Source organism: Synchiropus splendidus, chromosome 3 (genome assembly GCF_027744825.2).
Source record: "Synchiropus splendidus isolate RoL2022-P1 chromosome 3, RoL_Sspl_1.0, whole genome shotgun sequence".
Lineage (NCBI taxonomy): Eukaryota > Metazoa > Chordata > Actinopteri > Syngnathiformes > Callionymidae > Synchiropus > Synchiropus splendidus.
Genome location: NC_071336.1, coordinates 9,058,902 through 9,079,760, shown reverse-complemented (window position 1 = coordinate 9,079,760; position 20,859 = coordinate 9,058,902). Strand labels below are relative to the sequence as shown.

General features: G+C 41.6%; 1 protein-coding gene across 1 annotated transcript; it reads left to right on the top strand.

The window, feature by feature from the left end:
* Positions 1 to 9,444: 9,444 nt before the first annotated feature.
* On the top strand, positions 9,445 to 14,464 carry LOC128755263 (mucin-17-like; the record flags this gene model as incomplete). The annotated part of the gene is made up of 12 exons (XM_053858466.1): positions 9,445 to 9,847; positions 9,935 to 10,050; positions 10,129 to 10,193; positions 10,282 to 10,327; positions 10,396 to 10,454; positions 11,860 to 11,981; positions 12,060 to 12,128; positions 12,432 to 12,603; positions 13,008 to 13,163; positions 13,315 to 13,409; positions 13,876 to 14,105; positions 14,410 to 14,464. Coding segments are annotated over 12 exons (1,578 nt in total), but the record flags the coding sequence as incomplete, so codon positions are not given.
* Between the last annotated feature and the right edge of the window lie 6,395 nt (positions 14,465 to 20,859).

The following is a 20,859-nucleotide window of genomic DNA, read 5'->3' as shown; positions in this document are numbered from 1 at the left end:
TCAATAAAGATACATTTCTTAGGTATATTTTCCATATATTTTCCAGATCTATTAAGTCCATTTTCCCCACCTGGTCCATCTAAGGACAATAGAGAAAATATGAGACTTTGAGCCGTGGTGTCAAATGTCTCTGTTGTCCAGGATTCTGCTTCAACAGAGTTTTGTGGTTGAATGAGCACATTGGCTCGTTCAATTCCGGAATATGTGAAACTGTGTTTTCACACCTCGTGTCATAATTCAAGTGTGTTTTTAGCAACTACTGCTGACTTTTTCTTTCTCATTGTTTTGACCTAGATGGACGGCTCAAGGCTTGGAATGACACCCTTTGCTTACATAAAAGTGACGTTGCATAAATTACTTGATATCGCTGCTCATGACTTTATTATTTCCTCAAGCTTGGCTGACACCGTCGAACACCGTCGAGTTGTGGGGGAGAACAAGTATTTGACACTGCTGAAGTTTTCTCACTTACAAAGCACATAGAGGTCTGTATTTTTATTTTTTTATCAAAAGTACTCTACAACTCTGAGTGACAGAATTTCAAACAAAAATCTAGAAAATCACAGTGGATGATTTTTAAACAACTTATTTTATTGTGTGACATAAGTGTATGGAGGAGAGGGCCAAAATCCCTGCTGCAGTGTGTGTCTTACGTGTGATACATGTAACTGCAGACAAAGGTTTCTGTAGCAAATATTAAGTTCTGTTTTTCTGATGTGTCAAATTCTGTCTCTCAAAGGTGACAAAAAATACAGACCTCTACGTGCTTTGTCAGTGTGAGTAAGTAATAACGCTCACACTGGCTTAGTCCCCACTTGGTGCATTGCCTTGGACCACATTAATGCGTCATGTGAACACCTCTTTTGATATGAAATGACCCAGTTCCGAATGAAATTCCATTTTGAGATTGAGAGGGGTGATTTATGCTCATTGTAAATTTGGTGTCAGCGCTGGTGTGAACACCTGTTTCGATCGTCTGACCTTAATTTTGGTGTCACTGTGGAGGTTAGTTCTTCCATCTTGGTGGCTGAGGCAGGTGGAAGCTCTTCTCACATCAAGAGCAAAAGCTCTGCTGACAAAACCACCTACAACAGTGGGTGAATGATAATAATAAAAAAAAATACAGATGAAGCAGATTAACTGGAACATTCTTTGCTGGGAAGTTTTTCAGTTTTTCATTGCTGCACATGTCAGGGTAGTTAGGTTTGGTTAGGGCGCACATCTGAAGTGGATAGTGAACTGGGAAGGTTATTAATTCACACTGTGGACCATGTAATCACGCCGACTCTTGTTGCATCACTGCCCTATTTTCTGTGCCAGATCCTAAGTACACGGATGTCGATGCGGACGGTGGACTCTGGTGTTTACCATGAGAGGTGTGTCTGGACTGATAGGCAGCCTGCCCATGCTGTCCCCTGCCTCTGCCTCTGTCCAATGTCGCTGCGATAGAGAACAAAAATAAGCCGCAGAAAGTGAGAGAAACCTAGACCTCAGCCATTGTACCCACCAGCAGCATGTAGGAACAGCATGGTCGGAGCTGATAAGAACTCCACCAATACTCTGATGCTGCTAACTCACATAGAAATGTAAATTGTTGAGAATAGATTCTCAGATCTCAGACTTGTAAAATGGATTGATTTTGGATTGGTGGAGTAATTAAGTCATAAAGATAATTCAGACGAATGTCCTTGTTGTCAAGGTCTTGCAGGTGAACTGCTGTGATTCATGGCTTCACATTGTTGTGTAAGCATGTGTGACGTTGAAGTGCTGCTTCTCGAGAAACCGCTACTTAAATCTGTGTTGACTACAAAATCTTGATTGTTTTTTTTGTTCTTATAAACTGTCACGTTTCACTAGGTGACCGTGGTTTAATGTCATGATAGACAGTTTAGGTGGCCAACCACTGGCGCTCACTGGGAGCGCACTATGAAAGTCAGCTATCTTCTAGTGCTGTGCTATGTCCATGTTGGCTGGGAACCTTTGGCTCCCACAGTGAGGATAAGTGAGGTGTGTCCCACAGATTGCATGAGAGAAGGTCTGACCCACCCAGCACGTCCCGCTCCGACTGAAGATGATTCATCAGGGTTTCTGAACATATCATTGCCCTGCTAAATCAACATAATAAAAATGTCACCCAGTGATGTGCTGAACTATGAGTGATGCTGTTGAGAAAACTACACTTCCCCCAGCTTCCTTTAGATTTAAACAGCTTCCTGCCGTATTTAAAAACAAGGACAGGTCACAGCTCGATAGAATAACATGCACTGAACACGGACAGAACGGACAGAAAGAAGAAAGAAAACCAGATACAACTCTTTGCTGTGATGAATCTAGATCTGGATTTCATTTCAACAGTGACCACTGTGGGCTCTGATAACTAATGAAGACTGTGAATTGATTCAGTACATTCAAAGTCCGGTGAGTGAGGATGTGGGAGCCAACAGTAGCCAAAGAGAAAAGTGCAGATGAGAAGTATTCACGAGTGACTGGCTTCAAAGACTGGATTACCTCAAGTTGGAGATGAGGAAGTCAAAGACGGAATGGGAGTCAGTGAAGAAGGAGAAGAAGGAGCAGAAGAACACAAAGAAAAGAAAAGAAGAGGGGAGGAAAAAGTCTAGGGCGCCTAAGATGATGGGAAGAAGACAAGGAAAATGATGAGAGGGATGGGGACAAGACAATTCAGGAGAGAAGTACGAGAAGGTCGTAGGTAGGAAGAGCAGGAGAATGTTGCCGTAAAGTTCAAGACAAAGACGATCAAGGCTCTTGTCACCAAACACAACCCAGACATCTGAAGCGCCTCCTGGCTGATTTGATTTGGAAAAGACAATAACAGAGCACCATGACAAGATCAGAGTTTTATTGAGCTGTAAATATCAAAATGCCTGGAATTTGCTCTTGAGCTCCGCCGTAAACTCTCCTTATCTTTGTCTGGGACGCCTCTCCACCCTCTCAGGGTGATGCAGGAGTTGGCAGCCTCACTCTCAGGTGTGCTCTCTTGATATCCCAGGTTCAGTTCTCCACCTCCGCCATCGGCACCGCTCATTTTTGGGATCACACATCACCACTTTGGGCCAGGGATGTAACCTGGCCATGGCTCTTTCTTTACATTTCTTCCTTGTGGGGACGCTACTCTGCGGCTTATGTTCAGCAAACGGTGAGTCTAAACATTTCCAATTTTTTAGTAGCCCAAACCTATCAAGATACAATTTGAATAAAGAAGAAGAATAAATTGTAATACGGGGGGAAAGCAGTTTTGAAATGAATCCACATGTGTTCCAGTGGAACACTGCGGAACATGATGAAGAAGATTTGGGAGGAGCATGAGCATATCTACAGCCTTACTAGTGACATGTCAATGACATGAACTGACTAAAGGCAAACCCTGGATGAAAATGTCACGTGCCTCCAAGTGAACAAGTTTCAATCCATTTCCAACTTTGGCACTGACAAAACTGTGAACTCAAGTGTTCTGTCTTGTGCTGTCATTTGTTGTACGGAAGATCACACCAATAAACAAATAAATAATGAACTCAGCGCTACGTAACTGGATTTTTTGGCTCCGTAATATCACACAATTGCAGTGTGAGGTTACGTGAGAGGATTATGAGGTAAGTTCACAGTACTGAATAGTTTGCATCAATGCAGCCGAAATTTCCCTGGGATTGAGAATTTGACAATGTCTCGTACAGGAAATGTAAGGTAACATAAATGCATGTCTGTAATTCTATCTGATAATGATAGTGGAAGTCAACAGTCAACAAAGTAGGAGGTCGGACTTGTGTCACCTCCATGAGTGAGTCATCTGGAACGGTTCTCTACAAGGCATGATTTCAAACAGTAAAGATCAGGTGAGGAGGCACTTCTGAACAGTGTTGCCATAGTTTCTGTAGAAGACGACAGTCCAGGGATTCCCCACTTATTCACTGAACTGATCACTTAAATTTAAAAATAAATGTGAGATATTACTAGTTACTTTGCAAGTGACATTAAGCATCTGCCGACAACAGTCCTCATCGCCCAGTGGCCAGACGTGCACTTCATGTGTACTGTATGTGTCAAGTGCATGAATGAAGTTGTCCTCTCCCTCTGAAAGATACATGTTTAACTTTTTAAAGAAATTAAAATGCATGTACAAAGAAATGTGAAAGTGACAAACTGCTTACAAAACATTAAAACCACACAGTCCCTGTCCGCGCCGAATTGTGTCACTGCTGGAGTGACAGGAGAAGCCTCTGGCTGCAGCCTGGAGAGCAGGGTCGAGATACATCTCAACGTGGAGCTCCACCCCGTTCTCCAGGCTGCAGCCACGCTAACGTGGAGCAGCCAGAAGAGACGGTTGAAGGTTTCCCCCTGACCAAACAGCTGTGGCTGGGGGGAAAGCAAATGTGCGAATCCTGGGATGGTAGCAGAAGGCAGGGCCTTCCATTGTGGAGCAGTGGAAATGGCCACCCAAACGGCAACAGAGTTCAAGGACAGAAAAAGGACTCAATAGAGTCAAGGGATAATGACATATACCAGTATAAAGAGGAGTGACACCAATTGTGTTTTTCACTTACTGGTTGATGTTTGATGAACACTGCAATATGCAAGTTAACAAGCTGTGTAATAGGTGCAGTTATGTGATTTGCATTTATGACTGTGACTCTGTCCATCCTGGATTCAGCAGAGAAGTGAGATTCAATCTGAGTGTGTAAAACCTTTTGTTTTTCAGAACATCTGGTCGCAGAGAACTGGCAGAAATTCTGGAAAAAGACTGCTGCGTCAGGTCCCTCTAGTGTCTCACTGACAGACAGTGAAGCTTATCGATCCAGTGTTTTTTTTGAACAAGATCAGTCATCTTTCAGTGCAGCTATTAGATCTGGACCTGAACCAAACACGAATGATACCATTACAACAGACACAACTACTGATGATACTTCGACATCTGAACCAACATCGACTGATACCATTACAACGGAAACAACTACTGATGATACTTCGACATCTGAACCAACATCGACTGATACCATTACACCAGAAACAACTACTGATGATACTTCGACATCTGAACCAACATCGACTGATACCATTACAACAGAAATAACTACTGATGATACTACTACATCTGAACCAACCACGACTGATACCATTACAACAGAAACAACTACTGATGATACTTCGACATCTGAACCAACATCGACTGATACCATTACAACAGACACAACTACTGATGATACTTCGACATCTGAACCAACATCGACTGATACCATTACAACAGAAACAACTACTGATGATACTTCGACATCTGAACCAACATCGACTGATACCATTACAACAGAAATAACTACTGATGATACTTCGACATCTGAACCAACATCGACTGATACCATTGCAACAGACACAACTACTGATGATACTTCGACATCTGAACCAACATCGACTGATACCATTACAACAGAAACAACTACTGATGATACTTCGACATCTGAACCAACATCGACTGATACCATTACAACAGAAATAACTACTGATGATACTACTACATCTGAACCAACCACGACTGATACCATTACAACAGAAACAACTACTGCTGGAACTCCTACATCTGAACCAACCACAACTGATACCATTACAACAGAAACAACTACTGATGATACTACTACATCTGAACCAACCACAACTGATACCATTACAACAGAAACAACTACTGCTGGCACTACTACATCTGAACCAACCACGACTGACACCATTGCAACAGAAACAACTATAGATGATACTACTACATCTGAACCAACCGCGACTGATACCATTACAACAGACACAACTACAGATGGAGCTACTACATCTGAACCAACCACGACTGATACTATTACAACAGAAACAACTATAGATGATACTACTACATCTGAACCAACCGCGACTGATACCATTACAACAGACACAACTACTGATGGCACTGCTACATCTGGACCAACCACGACTGATACTATTACAACAGAAACAACTACTGCTGGAAGTACTACATCTGAACCAACCACAACTGATACCATTACAACAGACACAACTACAGATGGAGCTACTACATCTGAACCAACCACAACTGATACCATTACAACAGACACAACTACTGATGGCACTGCTACATCTGGACCAACCACGACTGATACTATTACAACAGAAACAACTATAGATGATACTACTACATCTGAACCAACCGCGACTGATACCATTACAACAGAAACAACTAGTGCTGGCACTGCTACGTCTGAACCAACCACGACTGATGCCATTAGAACAGAAACATCTACTACTGGAAGTACTACATCTGAACCAACCACAACTGATACCATTATAACAGAAACAACTACTGCTGGCACTGCTACATCTGAACCAACCACGACTGATACCATTACAACAGAAACAACTACTGATGGCACTGCTACATCTGAACCAACCACGACTGATACCATTACAACAGAAACAACTACTGCTGGCACTGCTACATCTGAACCAACCACGACTGATACCATTACAACAGAAACAACTATAGATGGAACTACTACATCTGAACCAACCACGACTGATACCATTACAACAGAAACAACTATAGATGGAACTACTACATCTGAACCAACCACGACTGATACCATTACAACAGAAACAACTATAGATGGAGCTACTACATCTGAACCAACCACGACTGATACCATTACAAAAGAAACAACTACTGCTGGAACTCCTACATCTGAACCAACCACAACTGATACCATTACAACAGAAACAACTACTGATGGCACTGCTACATCTGAACCAACCACAACTGATACCATTACAACAGAAACAACTACTGCTGGCACTGCTACATCTGAACCAACCACGACTGATACCATTACAACAGAAACAACTACTGCTGGAACTCCTACATCTGAACCAACCACGACTGATACCATTACAACAGAAACAACTACTGATGATACTACTACATCTGAACCAACCACAACTGATACCATTACAACAGAAACAACTAGTGCTGGCACTGCTACATCTGAACCAACCACGACTGATACCATTAGAACAGAAACAACTATAGATGGAACTACTACATCTGAACCAACCACGACTGATAACATTACAACAGACACAACTACTGATGGCACTGCTACATCTGAACCAACCACGACTGATACCATTACAACAGAAACAACTATAGATGGAGCTACTACATCTGAACCAACCACGACTGATACCATTACAACAGAAACAACTACTGCTGGAACTCCTACATCTGAACCAACCACAACTGATACCATTACAACAGAAACAACTAGTGCTGGCACTGCTACATCTGAACCAACCACGACTGATACCATTAGAACAGAAACATCTACTACTGGAAGTACTACATCTGAACCAACCACAACTGATACCATTACAACAGAAACAACTACTGCTGGAACTCCTACATCTGAACCAACCACAACTGATACCATTACAACAGAAACAACTACTGATGATACTACTACATCTGAACCAACCACAACTGATACCATTACAACAGAAACAACTAGTGCTGGCACTGCTACATCTGAACCAACCACGACTGATACCATTAGAACAGAAACATCTACTACTGGAAGTACTACATCTGAACCAACCACAACTGATACCATTACAACAGAAACAACTACTGATGATACTACTACATCTGAACCAACCGCGACTGATACCATTACAACAGACACAACTACAGATGGAGCTACTACATCTGAACCAACCACGACTGATACTATTACAACAGAAACAACTATAGATGATACTACTACATCTGAACCAACCGCGACTGATACCATTACAACAGACACAACTACTGATGGCACTGCTACATCTGGACCAACCACGACTGATACTATTACAACAGAAACAACTAGTGCTGGCACTGCTACATCTGAACCAACCACGACTGATACCATTAGAACAGAAACATCTACTACTGGAAGTACTACATCTGAACCAACCACAACTGATACCATTACAACAGACACAACTACAGATGGAGCTACTACATCTGAACCAACCACAACTGATACCATTACAACAGACACAACTACTGATGGCACTGCTACATCTGGACCAACCACGACTGATACTATTACAACAGAAACAACTATAGATGATACTACTACATCTGAACCAACCGCGACTGATACCATTACAACAGAAACAACTAGTGCTGGCACTGCTACGTCTGAACCAACCACGACTGATGCCATTAGAACAGAAACATCTACTACTGGAAGTACTACATCTGAACCAACCACAACTGATACCATTATAACAGAAACAACTACTGCTGGCACTGCTACATCTGAACCAACCACGACTGATACCATTACAACAGAAACAACTACTGATGGCACTGCTACATCTGAACCAACCACGACTGATACCATTACAACAGAAACAACTACTGCTGGCACTGCTACATCTGAACCAACCACGACTGATACCATTACAACAGAAACAACTATAGATGGAACTACTACATCTGAACCAACCACGACTGATACCATTACAACAGAAACAACTATAGATGGAACTACTACATCTGAACCAACCACGACTGATACCATTACAACAGAAACAACTATAGATGGAGCTACTACATCTGAACCAACCACGACTGATACCATTACAACAGAAACAACTACTGCTGGAACTCCTACATCTGAACCAACCACAACTGATACCATTACAACAGAAACAACTACTGATGGCACTGCTACATCTGAACCAACCACAACTGATACCATTACAACAGAAACAACTACTGCTGGCACTGCTACATCTGAACCAACCACGACTGATACCATTACAACAGAAACAACTACTGCTGGAACTCCTACATCTGAACCAACCACGACTGATACCATTACAACAGAAACAACTACTGATGATACTACTACATCTGAACCAACCACAACTGATACCATTACAACAGAAACAACTAGTGCTGGCACTGCTACATCTGAACCAACCACGACTGATACCATTAGAACAGAAACAACTATAGATGGAACTACTACATCTGAACCAACCACGACTGATAACATTACAACAGACACAACTACTGATGGCACTGCTACATCTGAACCAACCACGACTGATACCATTACAACAGAAACAACTATAGATGGAGCTACTACATCTGAACCAACCACGACTGATACCATTACAACAGAAACAACTACTGCTGGAACTCCTACATCTGAACCAACCACAACTGATACCATTACAACAGAAACAACTAGTGCTGGCACTGCTACATCTGAACCAACCACGACTGATACCATTAGAACAGAAACATCTACTACTGGAAGTACTACATCTGAACCAACCACAACTGATACCATTAAAACAGAAACAACTACTGCTGGCACTGCTACATCTGAACCAACCACGACTGATACCATTACAACAGAAACAACTACTGCTGGAACTACTACATCTGAACCAACCACGACTGATACCATTACAACAGAAACAACTACTGCTGGCACTGCTACATCTGAACCAACCACGACCGATACCATTACAACAGAAACAACTACTGATGGAACTACTACATCTCAACCAACATCTACTATTGTAACTGAACAGACTTCAACAGCGACTTCAGGCTTCACTCCTTCTGATCGTATTACATCTGGCTCAACTACCTCTGAAAGTACTACATCCAGCTCCACTTCTGTTGAAACTACTCCACCTACACAGTCTGCCACCCCCACTTTCACTACAGCACCATCCACAACTGTCTGTCCGAACGGATTCTTTGGGCCTAACTGTGAATTTGTGGGTGAAATTAAGCCAGGTAAAGGAGCATGTTCTCTCAATTCACATATGAATTTCCTCTTCCTAATTCATATCCTATTCATCCAATTCTTACTGTCTATTATAGTCACAATCACTGCAGCCGTCCTGGTCAGTCTGGTGGTCGAAGACAAGTATGATGACGCTTATAACAACACATCATCAGAGGAGTACAAAGCCTTTGTCGAGAACTTCACTCGTCTGGTACACGCTGTCAATTGTGGATTGTTCCACTCTGTTGTCACGTTTTTTGTTTAACTTTTTGTCACGTGATCATTTCAGATTGAAGGTTATTACAGCCGCTCCAACATTTCCTATTTAAAAAATGTAGAGGTCACCAGCGTCAGGTAATGGATTTTTATTTGCCAATAATCCTGGTCACATCACAGCCGCAGGACCATTGACATCGTCTCTTCTTTTCCATGACACTGACAGCCCTGGTTTTTTTCCGATCCGTCTGTCGGGCAACATTTTGGCTGCGGTAAGGGAATTCATTCTCCAGCATGATGACTGATGCACTATAACTGGATGTCAATGTGATGATTCTAGGTGAGAATGGAAGCCCAGGTCATGGCTGCCACCAGTCGCCCACCAGCTCCTGTCGCTGGGTAATGAAATGTCATGTTATGAAAATCCCCAAATTAGCCATTTATGACCACATTCATGCTAAATATAAGTACGTTTTTTGCAACTATATATATATATATATATATACACATATATATATACAGTGGTGGTCAAAAGTTTACATACACTTGTAAAGAACATAATGTCATGGCTGTCTTGAGTTTCCAGTTATTTCTTCGAGTCTGATTTTTCTCTGATCGAGTGATTGAAACAGATACTTGTTTGTCACACAAAACAATCATGAAGTTTGATTCTTTTATGACTTTATTATGGGTAAACTGAAAATGTGACCAAATCAACTGGTCAAAAATATACATACGGCAATACTAATATTTGGTTACATGTCCCTTGGCTATTTTTACTTCAAGTAGGCACTTTTGGTAGCCGTCCACAAGCTTCTGGCAAGTATCTGGTTGAATCTTTGACCACTCCTCTTGACAGAATTGGTGCAGTTCAGTTAAATTTGTTGGCTTTCTAACATGGACTTGTTTCTTCAGCATTGTCCGCATGTTCTCAATGGGGTTTCAGTCAGGTCTTTGGAGAAGGCCATTCTAAAACCTTGATTCTAGCCTGATTTAGCTATTCCATTACCTCTTGTGATGTGTGTTTGGAGTCATTGTCCTGTTGGAACACCCAACTGCGCCCAAGTCCCAACCTTCGGCCTGATGACCTTAGGTTTTCTTGAAGAATTTGAAGGTAATCCTTCTTCATTGTCCCATTGACTCTCTGTAAAGCACCAGTTCCATTGGCAGCAAAACAGGCCCACAGCATAATACTACCACCACCGTGCTCGATGGTAGGCATGGTGTTCTTGGGGTTAAAGGCCTCACCTTTTCTCCTCCAAACATATTGCTGGGCATTGTGGCCAAAAAAGCTCAATTTTTGTTTCATCTGACCACAGAACTTTCCTCCAGAAGGTCTTATCTTTGTCCATGTGATCAGCAGCAAACTTTAGTCGAGCCTTAAGGTGCCCCTTTTGGAGCAAAGGCTTCCTTCTTGCACAGTAGCCTCCTCATAAATAACTGGAAACTCAAGACAGCCATGACATTATGATCTTTACAAGTGTATGTAAACTTTTGACCACCACTGTATATATATATATATATATATATATATATATATATATAGGGAACAACCTCAATTTTCATTACGTTTGGAACCAGGACTTGTGTGTGTCTCTATTCTGTGTGTCTCAATATTCAACATGCATGTTACATAGGTTTTCAGTTCTAGACATCCAGTCAGATCCATAAAAGTCTGAGTCCGGTTTATTTGTTTAAACAGTGACCAGGTGTGTCATGTGTGATTTAAACAACAAAATCACATATATATTTATAAATATCATATAAAGTGTCTGATACATTTCTTGACTTTTTCCAACCCCAGTGTGAACGTCACCCACGATGTTGTGTTGGAGATTCCCAACAACGGTTCCGTTGTGAATGCATATTTTACGGACGCAAAAGCAGTCATCATTGCTGTTTATAAGCTGTACAACTGTACAAGAGGTACGACCATCATGTCATCCATGTGCTCGATAACTATTGGCTCTTCACGCTGTATTTTGATTTTTTTGTCGCTTGCAGGTTGTCCATTCAACGTCACAGGTGAACCTACCTTCGATGTCGACAGTGAAGAGGAGCTTTTGAATAACCGTGGGTTTGCCTGTCGAATATCACCAGTTTTGCTCCAGAGCAGATTTCCTCTTATTTCTGAAGGAGCCGCTTTTATCATCATGTAGACGTTGAATTTTCCTGCAAGTGAATGCTATTGTTAGATCTCAAAGATCATTCTCACAGAGCCAATCTAGCACGAATAACGACCAGAGTACTGTTAACGTACAGAATGTGGACACAGGATTTGGTTCACTTCAAACCATGAAAGAATTCTTAAACATAACTTGATGCATTTGATGACAGGATGTCAAAGTCTAACACAGCTTTCTATCTCTCCTCCAGAGATCTGTGATTCCTTTGTGGAGAATAAAAATTTGACTCATCTCTATGAAGCAAAGGAAACTGGGACAGGAGGCATCGTGTGTGTGACGCCATGCTCCGAGCGTCATTCAACATTTAAAAAATGCTACAGCAGGTCACTCTGCCAGATCAGAGCAGACGGCGCTTACTGCGAGTAAGTGACTGGAAATACAATAAGTGGAATAGCAAACCTGTACCTGACCTGATACTTGTGTCATATTCAATAATCATTGTGAACATTTATTGAAGCCAACGATTTTTTCTGTTCAAGGGTCTATTTATTGTCCTCAACTCAAACATGGATGTCGCCCTACACAGTCAGCAGCCCAGATAAAGGGGTCAACACTTGACTCTCAATGTTTTACATGCTAACTACGTCTGTTTATGATTTTTAAAATCCAAGTTTTGCTCAGGTTGGACGCATCATTTTATGTCAGAGTATTTGAATCTAAGATTTCTGTTCCTTTCTCAAGGTTTTGTTTTGCTCCATGTGGCCTTTATGTGTGTGGCTGAAGTGAGCGATCGCTGTCATTGAACTGCTGCCCTCCATTATTTCAGTTGCTTGGACCACATGTGGTACTTGGCTGCAGACTGTGCATATCCAGTGCACAAGACTGCATTTGGTGCAGGGTTTGGTGCCACCCTTGTTGGCCTCGTACTGACTGTGGCTGGCCTGACGTCATACAAAATAATCAAGAAACAAAGGCTGGAATGGTAAGGAGCTCCATCTTCTGGCCCTGTCCTGAAGATAGTCAAGACAAACTGTGTACCTTCATCCATACTTGATGTATTGTATTTCTCTAAGTTTGAAAACAATCTTTTTCCCTAAGTATGTTTCATGACTGGACATTGTTGCCCTTTTTAGGAAACGAGACCTGAAGGAGAAGCTGGTGAACCAGTGTCTGAAAGAGGACTTCCAGTGGTCGTGCTCAAACAGCTCCACTGGGCCAAACAACTCAGGTAGGTGCTGGGTTTTCAGCAAATGTATTCTTTAAAAAGGTGACGTGATGCTCTGTTTCCTGGTCTCAGTTGTTTCGCATAGCTAGCAAGACCTCCATGAGGTGAATGTGGTGAATGATCCCCAGACTACATCCATGGGTGCTCATCAACAAGTCTTGGTGGATGGCCAAATTCCTCCTGCTAAGCCTTCCTCAATCTTGTGGTTCTCAATCAACAAAACCTGTGCGATATAGGCTCTTTAAGTACCATATAAGTAAATGTTCTGCAAACCCATGGAATTCTAAATCTTTTTTCAGTCATAGCTTTGTAGAGTTTGTCTTCCATTGTTCAGGTTTTTCAAATCCTCATGAAGGATTTATCTTTGAGATGCCCATGTTGGGTCAGATGGTGCCGTGAAACTGAAGAGGTCGGACCAAGTGAGTGTTGGTGGAGACTTGTTTGTGACCTTGAGATGTTTTCCCAGCAGATGATTATAGAAACCCCACGTACATACATGATGAATGGAGCACAAGCACAGAGGAGCAGATGAGCCAGCGACCCACGCCTGTCTACAGGGTGAATTCAGCACCTCTGTACTCCAACAACCGACAGCCCAGCCCTGGTTGGGACAGCAGGCCTGGCTCTGATGGACATTCTCCTCGCTCCACTGGGAACTCCGTCAACTCCAATTCGAGGGTGACTCCCTCCAACCCACCGGTCAGTAAACTATCACAAAACTCTGAAGCTCTGAACGTAGCGTTTTATTTTCACCTGATCCTGGATGAAAAAAAAAAAAATTTGGCTTGATTTGGAATTTAGGGCTGATGCAATAAATGCTGCATTAAAAAGGCACATTCATGCCAAATAAATCCTCTGGCAAGGTTTCATTTTTGATCCTCTATATCAAAGCCTCCTGAGATCACGTACCAAAGTTCAACTGCTACTCGACTGGACATGACATAGAAAAGTACAATTGAAGTTGAAAGGTGTTTACTTATTGCTGCCTTGTTTCCCTCCCTAGATGAGAATCGCCCGGCCTCAGGTCAGAACGCCTCAGGACAAATGAACTCTTTTTGAAGGATAAAAGACAACTGTTTATGCTGCCTGCCAACCCGCTATGTGCTGCTTCTGACTTTGTTTTTTATGCCTGTTATATATTTATAGTATATTTTTACCTGTGTATATATTGAGTGTTGTGTTAACAGATTTTATTTGATCCTCATTTTTGCTTTTCCTGGATCATGGACTTTTGGTATTTGCTTATCAGCATAAATGAACTTGAGCTTGTTGGTATTTGTGAACACAAAACAGCACCTTTCTCAACGGAACAGTCCTGATGTTGTCGTCTGTGGCAGAACCATGAGTTTGCACTTCTGCCTCACATTCAGTGTTGAATGTATTGCTGTAGCACAGAAAAAGCACATCTCTATTTAAGTTTTATGGAAAATAGATTGCAGCTCTATCTACCTCTGCCTGATTTCACAGCCACCCTTCGAACAAATGTTCTTCATGGCAATAAGGCAAGAAAACTATCTTGGATCAATGTTCTGTAATTCCTGTATTAAAGTCAATTGTCTCAAACACGTTGAACTGATGTTATCACTCAGCAATTCTGTCACATATCTGAAATGAACTTGCAATATTTTGTAAAACTGATTTTCAATAAATGCTCATGAAATCTGACTTTGAAGTTCATGAAATCCATTCACTTTGTGGTTGTGAATACTGGCGAGTAGGTTTAGAAGCCAGAGCAGACAAATACCGGAAGCAAGATGTTACTCTATCCATGATGATATCAACGTTGTGTGCGACGGTAGCCTTCATTTGGTGATGGCAACTATCGGGGAGAATAATAAAGCTGCCAGCTTGTGTAAAGTCAAAGATGTTGGGCTGACCATGTAAAGTTCACCAGAGATCTCAATATGCAACCAAGTTTAGCACAAAACACAGTGCAAGCTTTAGCACCTGTGACCTATCAGTTATACAGTAATGTGGTTATACGTTATACGTGCTTCATACAGGTTTCACGATTGGTTTATTCACTCCCAGGCTGCGCCTTGTGCATGAGAGTTGATTTGTTTCACTCTCCCCGTGTAGGCTCGACCTCTCCCTATAAATAAACGGGTTGCCCCGCAAGGAATCCTTGCTGCTGTGTAGCGGTGTTGCTGGGGAGCAGTAACGTGCAGTATTACATCTCCGTTACCGGTGGACATTAACAGAACAATTCATTCTTTTTGAAAAACTACACCGCAGCTATGTTCCCGTCAATACCAGCATCATGTGTCATTAATTACAACAAAAACGTAAAATATTATCATCGAATTTAATGTAATTTAATTGAACAGTTTGCTCTCCAGACAACAGGGAACCTTTGTAAGTGCAGGAGTTCCTGCTCCACTGATCACACTGATGCACAAGACACGTGGCTGCTAGGATGATAACAACAACAACAAACATGGAGGAATCCCTGAACCAAAGCAAACAAAAGCATCTGTTTGCTTTGGTTCAGGGATGTTTTTCACTATTCTGATAACATTAAAATTCTTATACAAATATTTTGAAGACATGAAGAGAGCTTCAGTTTAAATAAGGTGATTTAAAGTATTTAAAGTAGTGGCCAAAAGATTGGACTCACCTCTCATTCAGTGTTTTCTTAAAGACGTCAGAGTTAGAAACTATTCTTCTTCAATCAGTTCCAGACCAAGTGTCAGGGATGATGAAATGTGGCGCTGGTCGCGTCTCTCAGCAGCCCCGAGCAGCTCTGCAGAGCAGAGGACTCTCCGGCAGCAGCTACAGATAGAACATGAGATATACCGTACCATAAGCCGCAACTTTTTTCTTGTGGTCTGAACACTGCGGCTTATAAAACGATGCGGCTAATATATGGATATTTATGAGGGATGCTCCAATCGATCGGCCTCTATTATGAAAGGCTGAACTCGTCGTGATCTGTGAATGCCGATCACAAAATCTGATCACGTGACAGCAGGCGTTCTGATGAGGCACCGCCTGCGGTTTGTGATGCGTCCGCTCCTCCATCCCTGCCGACTCACCGCTCGCTGGGCAACTGAAACTTTTTTCAGTCTGTCATGTGAAGTTTGCATCCTGCAGCACATGCACGTTAAAAGGCGTCAACGCCACAAATTCAATACGATATTTAAAACACCAGCACGGAGCACAGTGAGTTTTCTGCTGCTCATGAAAGTGAAACTGCAGGAACCAGGAGTCACTCGCCGGTCTGAGCGTGACATTTGGAACACGAAGCATATCATCCCTAGTTTTTACAGTCTAAAGAGCGTCATGCTGGCAAAAATATTGAGCCTCGTCACATCAAACAAATGACATCAGGGGAATTTTATTTACCTTTAAAGCGCTCAAATTGCGCTGTTTTCGCCCGCGTGTGCACAGCTCTGCCAACAGAGACGATCTACTGGTGGGTGAAAACAGCACTTTTTGAACACTTTAAATGTAAATAAGATGTGAGGAGTTCATGACTGGAGTTCAGAACATTGGCAAGATTGTTTCATGAGTCAGTCTCGACACTGGACCCCGTTTTCAAAACGACTACTAGAGGATCGCTAGAAGTGATCCTTATGCATTTTCTGTGGCACAGACAGCAACGGTGCACCCACGGCTTATAGACTGGTGCGGCTTATGTACGAAAAAGATCTATTTTCCTTCTTAGATTTGGTGAGTGTGGCTAATATTCCGGTGCCCTCTAACCAGATGGACCATAAACACTGCAAATGACAGTGAATCGACTATTTTTCTGTCTGATAAATGCTAGCAGACGGTAGCCGCTAGCGGCTAATGTCGGAGCAAAAACGTTTTGCTGGATATATCTACACTATACCATCATAAACGCAATAAAATGACTAACGGACACTTACACATTTGTTATCATCTCAAAAATAAGTTCCCCACACTTGATAACACACCCAAGACCCGCAGTAAGCACAAAGAATGCCTTACAGGCCTTATTAGCATCGTGGCTACTGGGTTCAGCCACCTATATGATCACTGTACGCTTCCACAGTGCAATTCGACAAACAGCAGACGAACATCCATAACTGTGTTAGAACGTGAGCAAGTCGTTTTCGCTGGCGTTTCATTTCATTGAAAAACTATTTTCATCATACACTACTTATATCTATCCCATTTTAGCATCGCAGTTTCTGTTTCACTGCAAACATACATACACTACACTTATATACAAACAACAAGCATATATACATTTGTTTATTGATTTGCCAACACGGCAGAGACAGTAGTGAACGCAAAATTGACTTACAAGACGAGTAGAAACATCGCAACTTCAGAATCAGAGGGAAATCCTTTGGTAGCTTTCATTTCTCTCCAGGCTGTAAATGCACCTCCTATATTGACTCCTGTCGGTTTCACACTTTCTCTTCTTGGACTCCTCACTACGAAGTGTTGCTTTAACAGAGAGCTGGACAGTCTCACTCCAGGACTTTGGACTGTTCAAAATAAATCATCTCAGGAAATCTGAAAATCATTTATTTATGTGTAAATATAACAAATTGCTGCTTTAATGCTCACTCTTGGCGATGAGCTTCATGATGCAGTCACCTGACAATGTGTTCCAACAGGTGACCACATCATGAAGGCCAAGGGTTTGCAGCGATGCCAACAAAGCAAAGGGTGGCTAGTTTGACTCATCTAAAATTTTATAGTTATTTAGAGTTATTCAACATTTTTTTCATAACTAGACAATTCCATATATCCTGCTTCATATAGTTGGTGTCTTCAGTATGTACCTCCAATGCAGAAAGTAGTAAAAATGAAGAAAGAACACAGAGTCAGACGGCATATCCAAACTTTTGGCCTGGACTGTATATACTTCACAAGGGGAAGGACAAAATGTATTTTTATTATGTACATTGATGTTTTTGTTAATTGCCCTCTTTTTAAAATCCATTTCTGTTTTTGCATTAATACTTAATGTATTGTTCATATATTACTATTAGTCTTCACAAAAGAAATGAATACAGCCTCTTCATTGGTTGAACTTAAAGACTTAGTTATTTGAGTTTATGTTATTCTACATTTATTGAATTTGATGAATATATTTATATATTTATATTTATAGTGAATTTAATGAACATATTTTATTTTTTTGGTCAGACTTTATCATTTTGACTGCAAGTGTTGCTGTTAAACTTTATAGTCATCTCTTAATTCACTTGTGTCACCATTAAAATGCAAGAAAATTATGATAATAATGATCTTTCATTTCTCAATAACTTAACTATTTCTGTTTTCTGTACTAGCATTTATGCTCAGTTACAATAAGTGAGTAGAGCTCCGCCCCTCCTACCAAATGAGACACATATGGCCTTCTACGTGCCACATGCTGTTGGGAAATGGAGCATAGTGTCTAGCCACTGTTTGGCGCCACTTGTGCGCTGCAGCAGCTGGATCAGCACGCTTAAGGGTCTCTCAAACCCTTCTTTGAGTCACTAGAATCCCACTAGCGTGCAGGCACGCTCTCATCTTAGATATTGATCATGGAGCCTCCTCACATGATCCTCTATGTCAGCATCACTAATGGCCGAGAATCTGTTTCATAAAACCATAGTGAGCAGACCTCATTCATAGGCACAAGCATCAGGAGGAACATCCCTGCCATGGCTCTCACGTATTTGGGGGGTATCTGATTTAGGCATGGGGCATTTTTTTATCTTATCTAATATGATCATAATCATAACACGTCCTCGTAGTGTTGCACCTGAGTGGAGGGAGTGAGGGCCTCGGACCTTTGGGAGGTAGGTCATGTTTGAAGGAAAAGGTCACCCGAGAAGGAAGGCTCACCAGTGGCGCATGACACACACTGAAGAGATGAATACTGATACCTTCCAGGACTGCACCATTGTAAATTTCAACTTTATCCATGCTGATGCTGCTGGTCTGGGAGGGTCACTAGATGGGCTGGTCTACGATCCACTCGAGAGCCCATCATTTGAGTATCATGAAATTAAATCCACATAGGGTTCAATGCAACTGCCTAAAATTGTAGCATGGAACACACACAGTCAATGTTCTGTGTAATTTCTCATGCGTCTGAGCAAACACAATGTGAAATTAAAAAATATATGAAATAAAATTGTTTTTTCATTGTATACATTATTACATATTTGGACATACATAAGATGAATAATAACATCGTATGTTAAAAAGATATATGTAGAATCTCTGAATGCAATAAGGAAACTAAGTTTCGTCATAGAAGTCACATTACACCATCGAAGGTGCTGGATGTCAAAGAAGTTGAGCCAACATTTACAGCCAACCTTTATCCTTTGTCAAACTGATAAGGCTCATGAATCCATGTATTGTGAGAGTTAATTTTGTCCACTTGAGGCCGCCGTATTCCGTGACCTGTGTGGAACAGGCTAAAATGAACAAATACTTTCAAATACTACACTGTCACTCATTAGTAGCACTAGTAGACATACATTTCTACTTGAGCTTCTAGTGAGCTAAAAAATTGTACTTGTACTACTAGCTGACTAAAAAACTCACCCCTGTACCCTTATATGCTAATAAATGGGCGAGGGAAAGTGAATTCTGGCTTCTAATGGCTATTGGAAATATTTTAACCAATCAGAGAGCAGGATTTGGCAGTATCCCCGACCCTCCATTTGCATTTGGTCTACTGGTGCTACAAGTGGAGGGCTCAAAAACCGTTGACTCGTACTATTAGTGAACTTTTTTTTTGTTGTTATACTAGAACTACTAGTAAGTATAAACTAGTTTTACTCGTGAAGTTTTTTTGTGCACTAGCGTGACAGTAGATGAAACAAGTGAAGCAATAAGTTTGAGTTACTGGTACTACTAGCAGACTATGAAAACAATCACTAACACATTTTTAAGCTTTACTACTGACACAGAACTGTCTACTAGTTGATAATGTTGCCTCACTTGTATCGTCTAGTCTCATACTAGTGCGCAACACAACTTCACTTGTTCAGCAAAATTGTGTCCTCTGGTGCTACTAGTATGGTTTACTGCTTTTTTGTAATAGCACTACTTGTAAAGGTAAGAGTGGTTACCAGTGGAAAATGTAACTGTAAACTAGTACCACCATTAAAACCAAAATCTTTACTCTATTGCTATTGGCTCCTCTGAATGGAAGCCCTTTAAATGCTGACATTGGGTGCACAGCCAGGCGGACGCAGCACCGATCGGGGCTGATCGGTGCACTATGTATCGGAAACAATAAGCAATATATTGCGAGACGGAGTTTGTTTTCCACTTCTATACGTAAGGACGGCAACTTTCGCCCACCAGTAGTATTTTGGAGGCTTTTAAGGCCGTGTTTGATTCGAATCTGTCAGGAACAATGAGCTGATCTGTGCACAAGGCATTGTGGGAAGTTGGGGTGTCCAAAATCGCGCTATTTCGCTCCGACATCATCACCACCAAATCTCGAGAGAGGGCCCAGAGAACA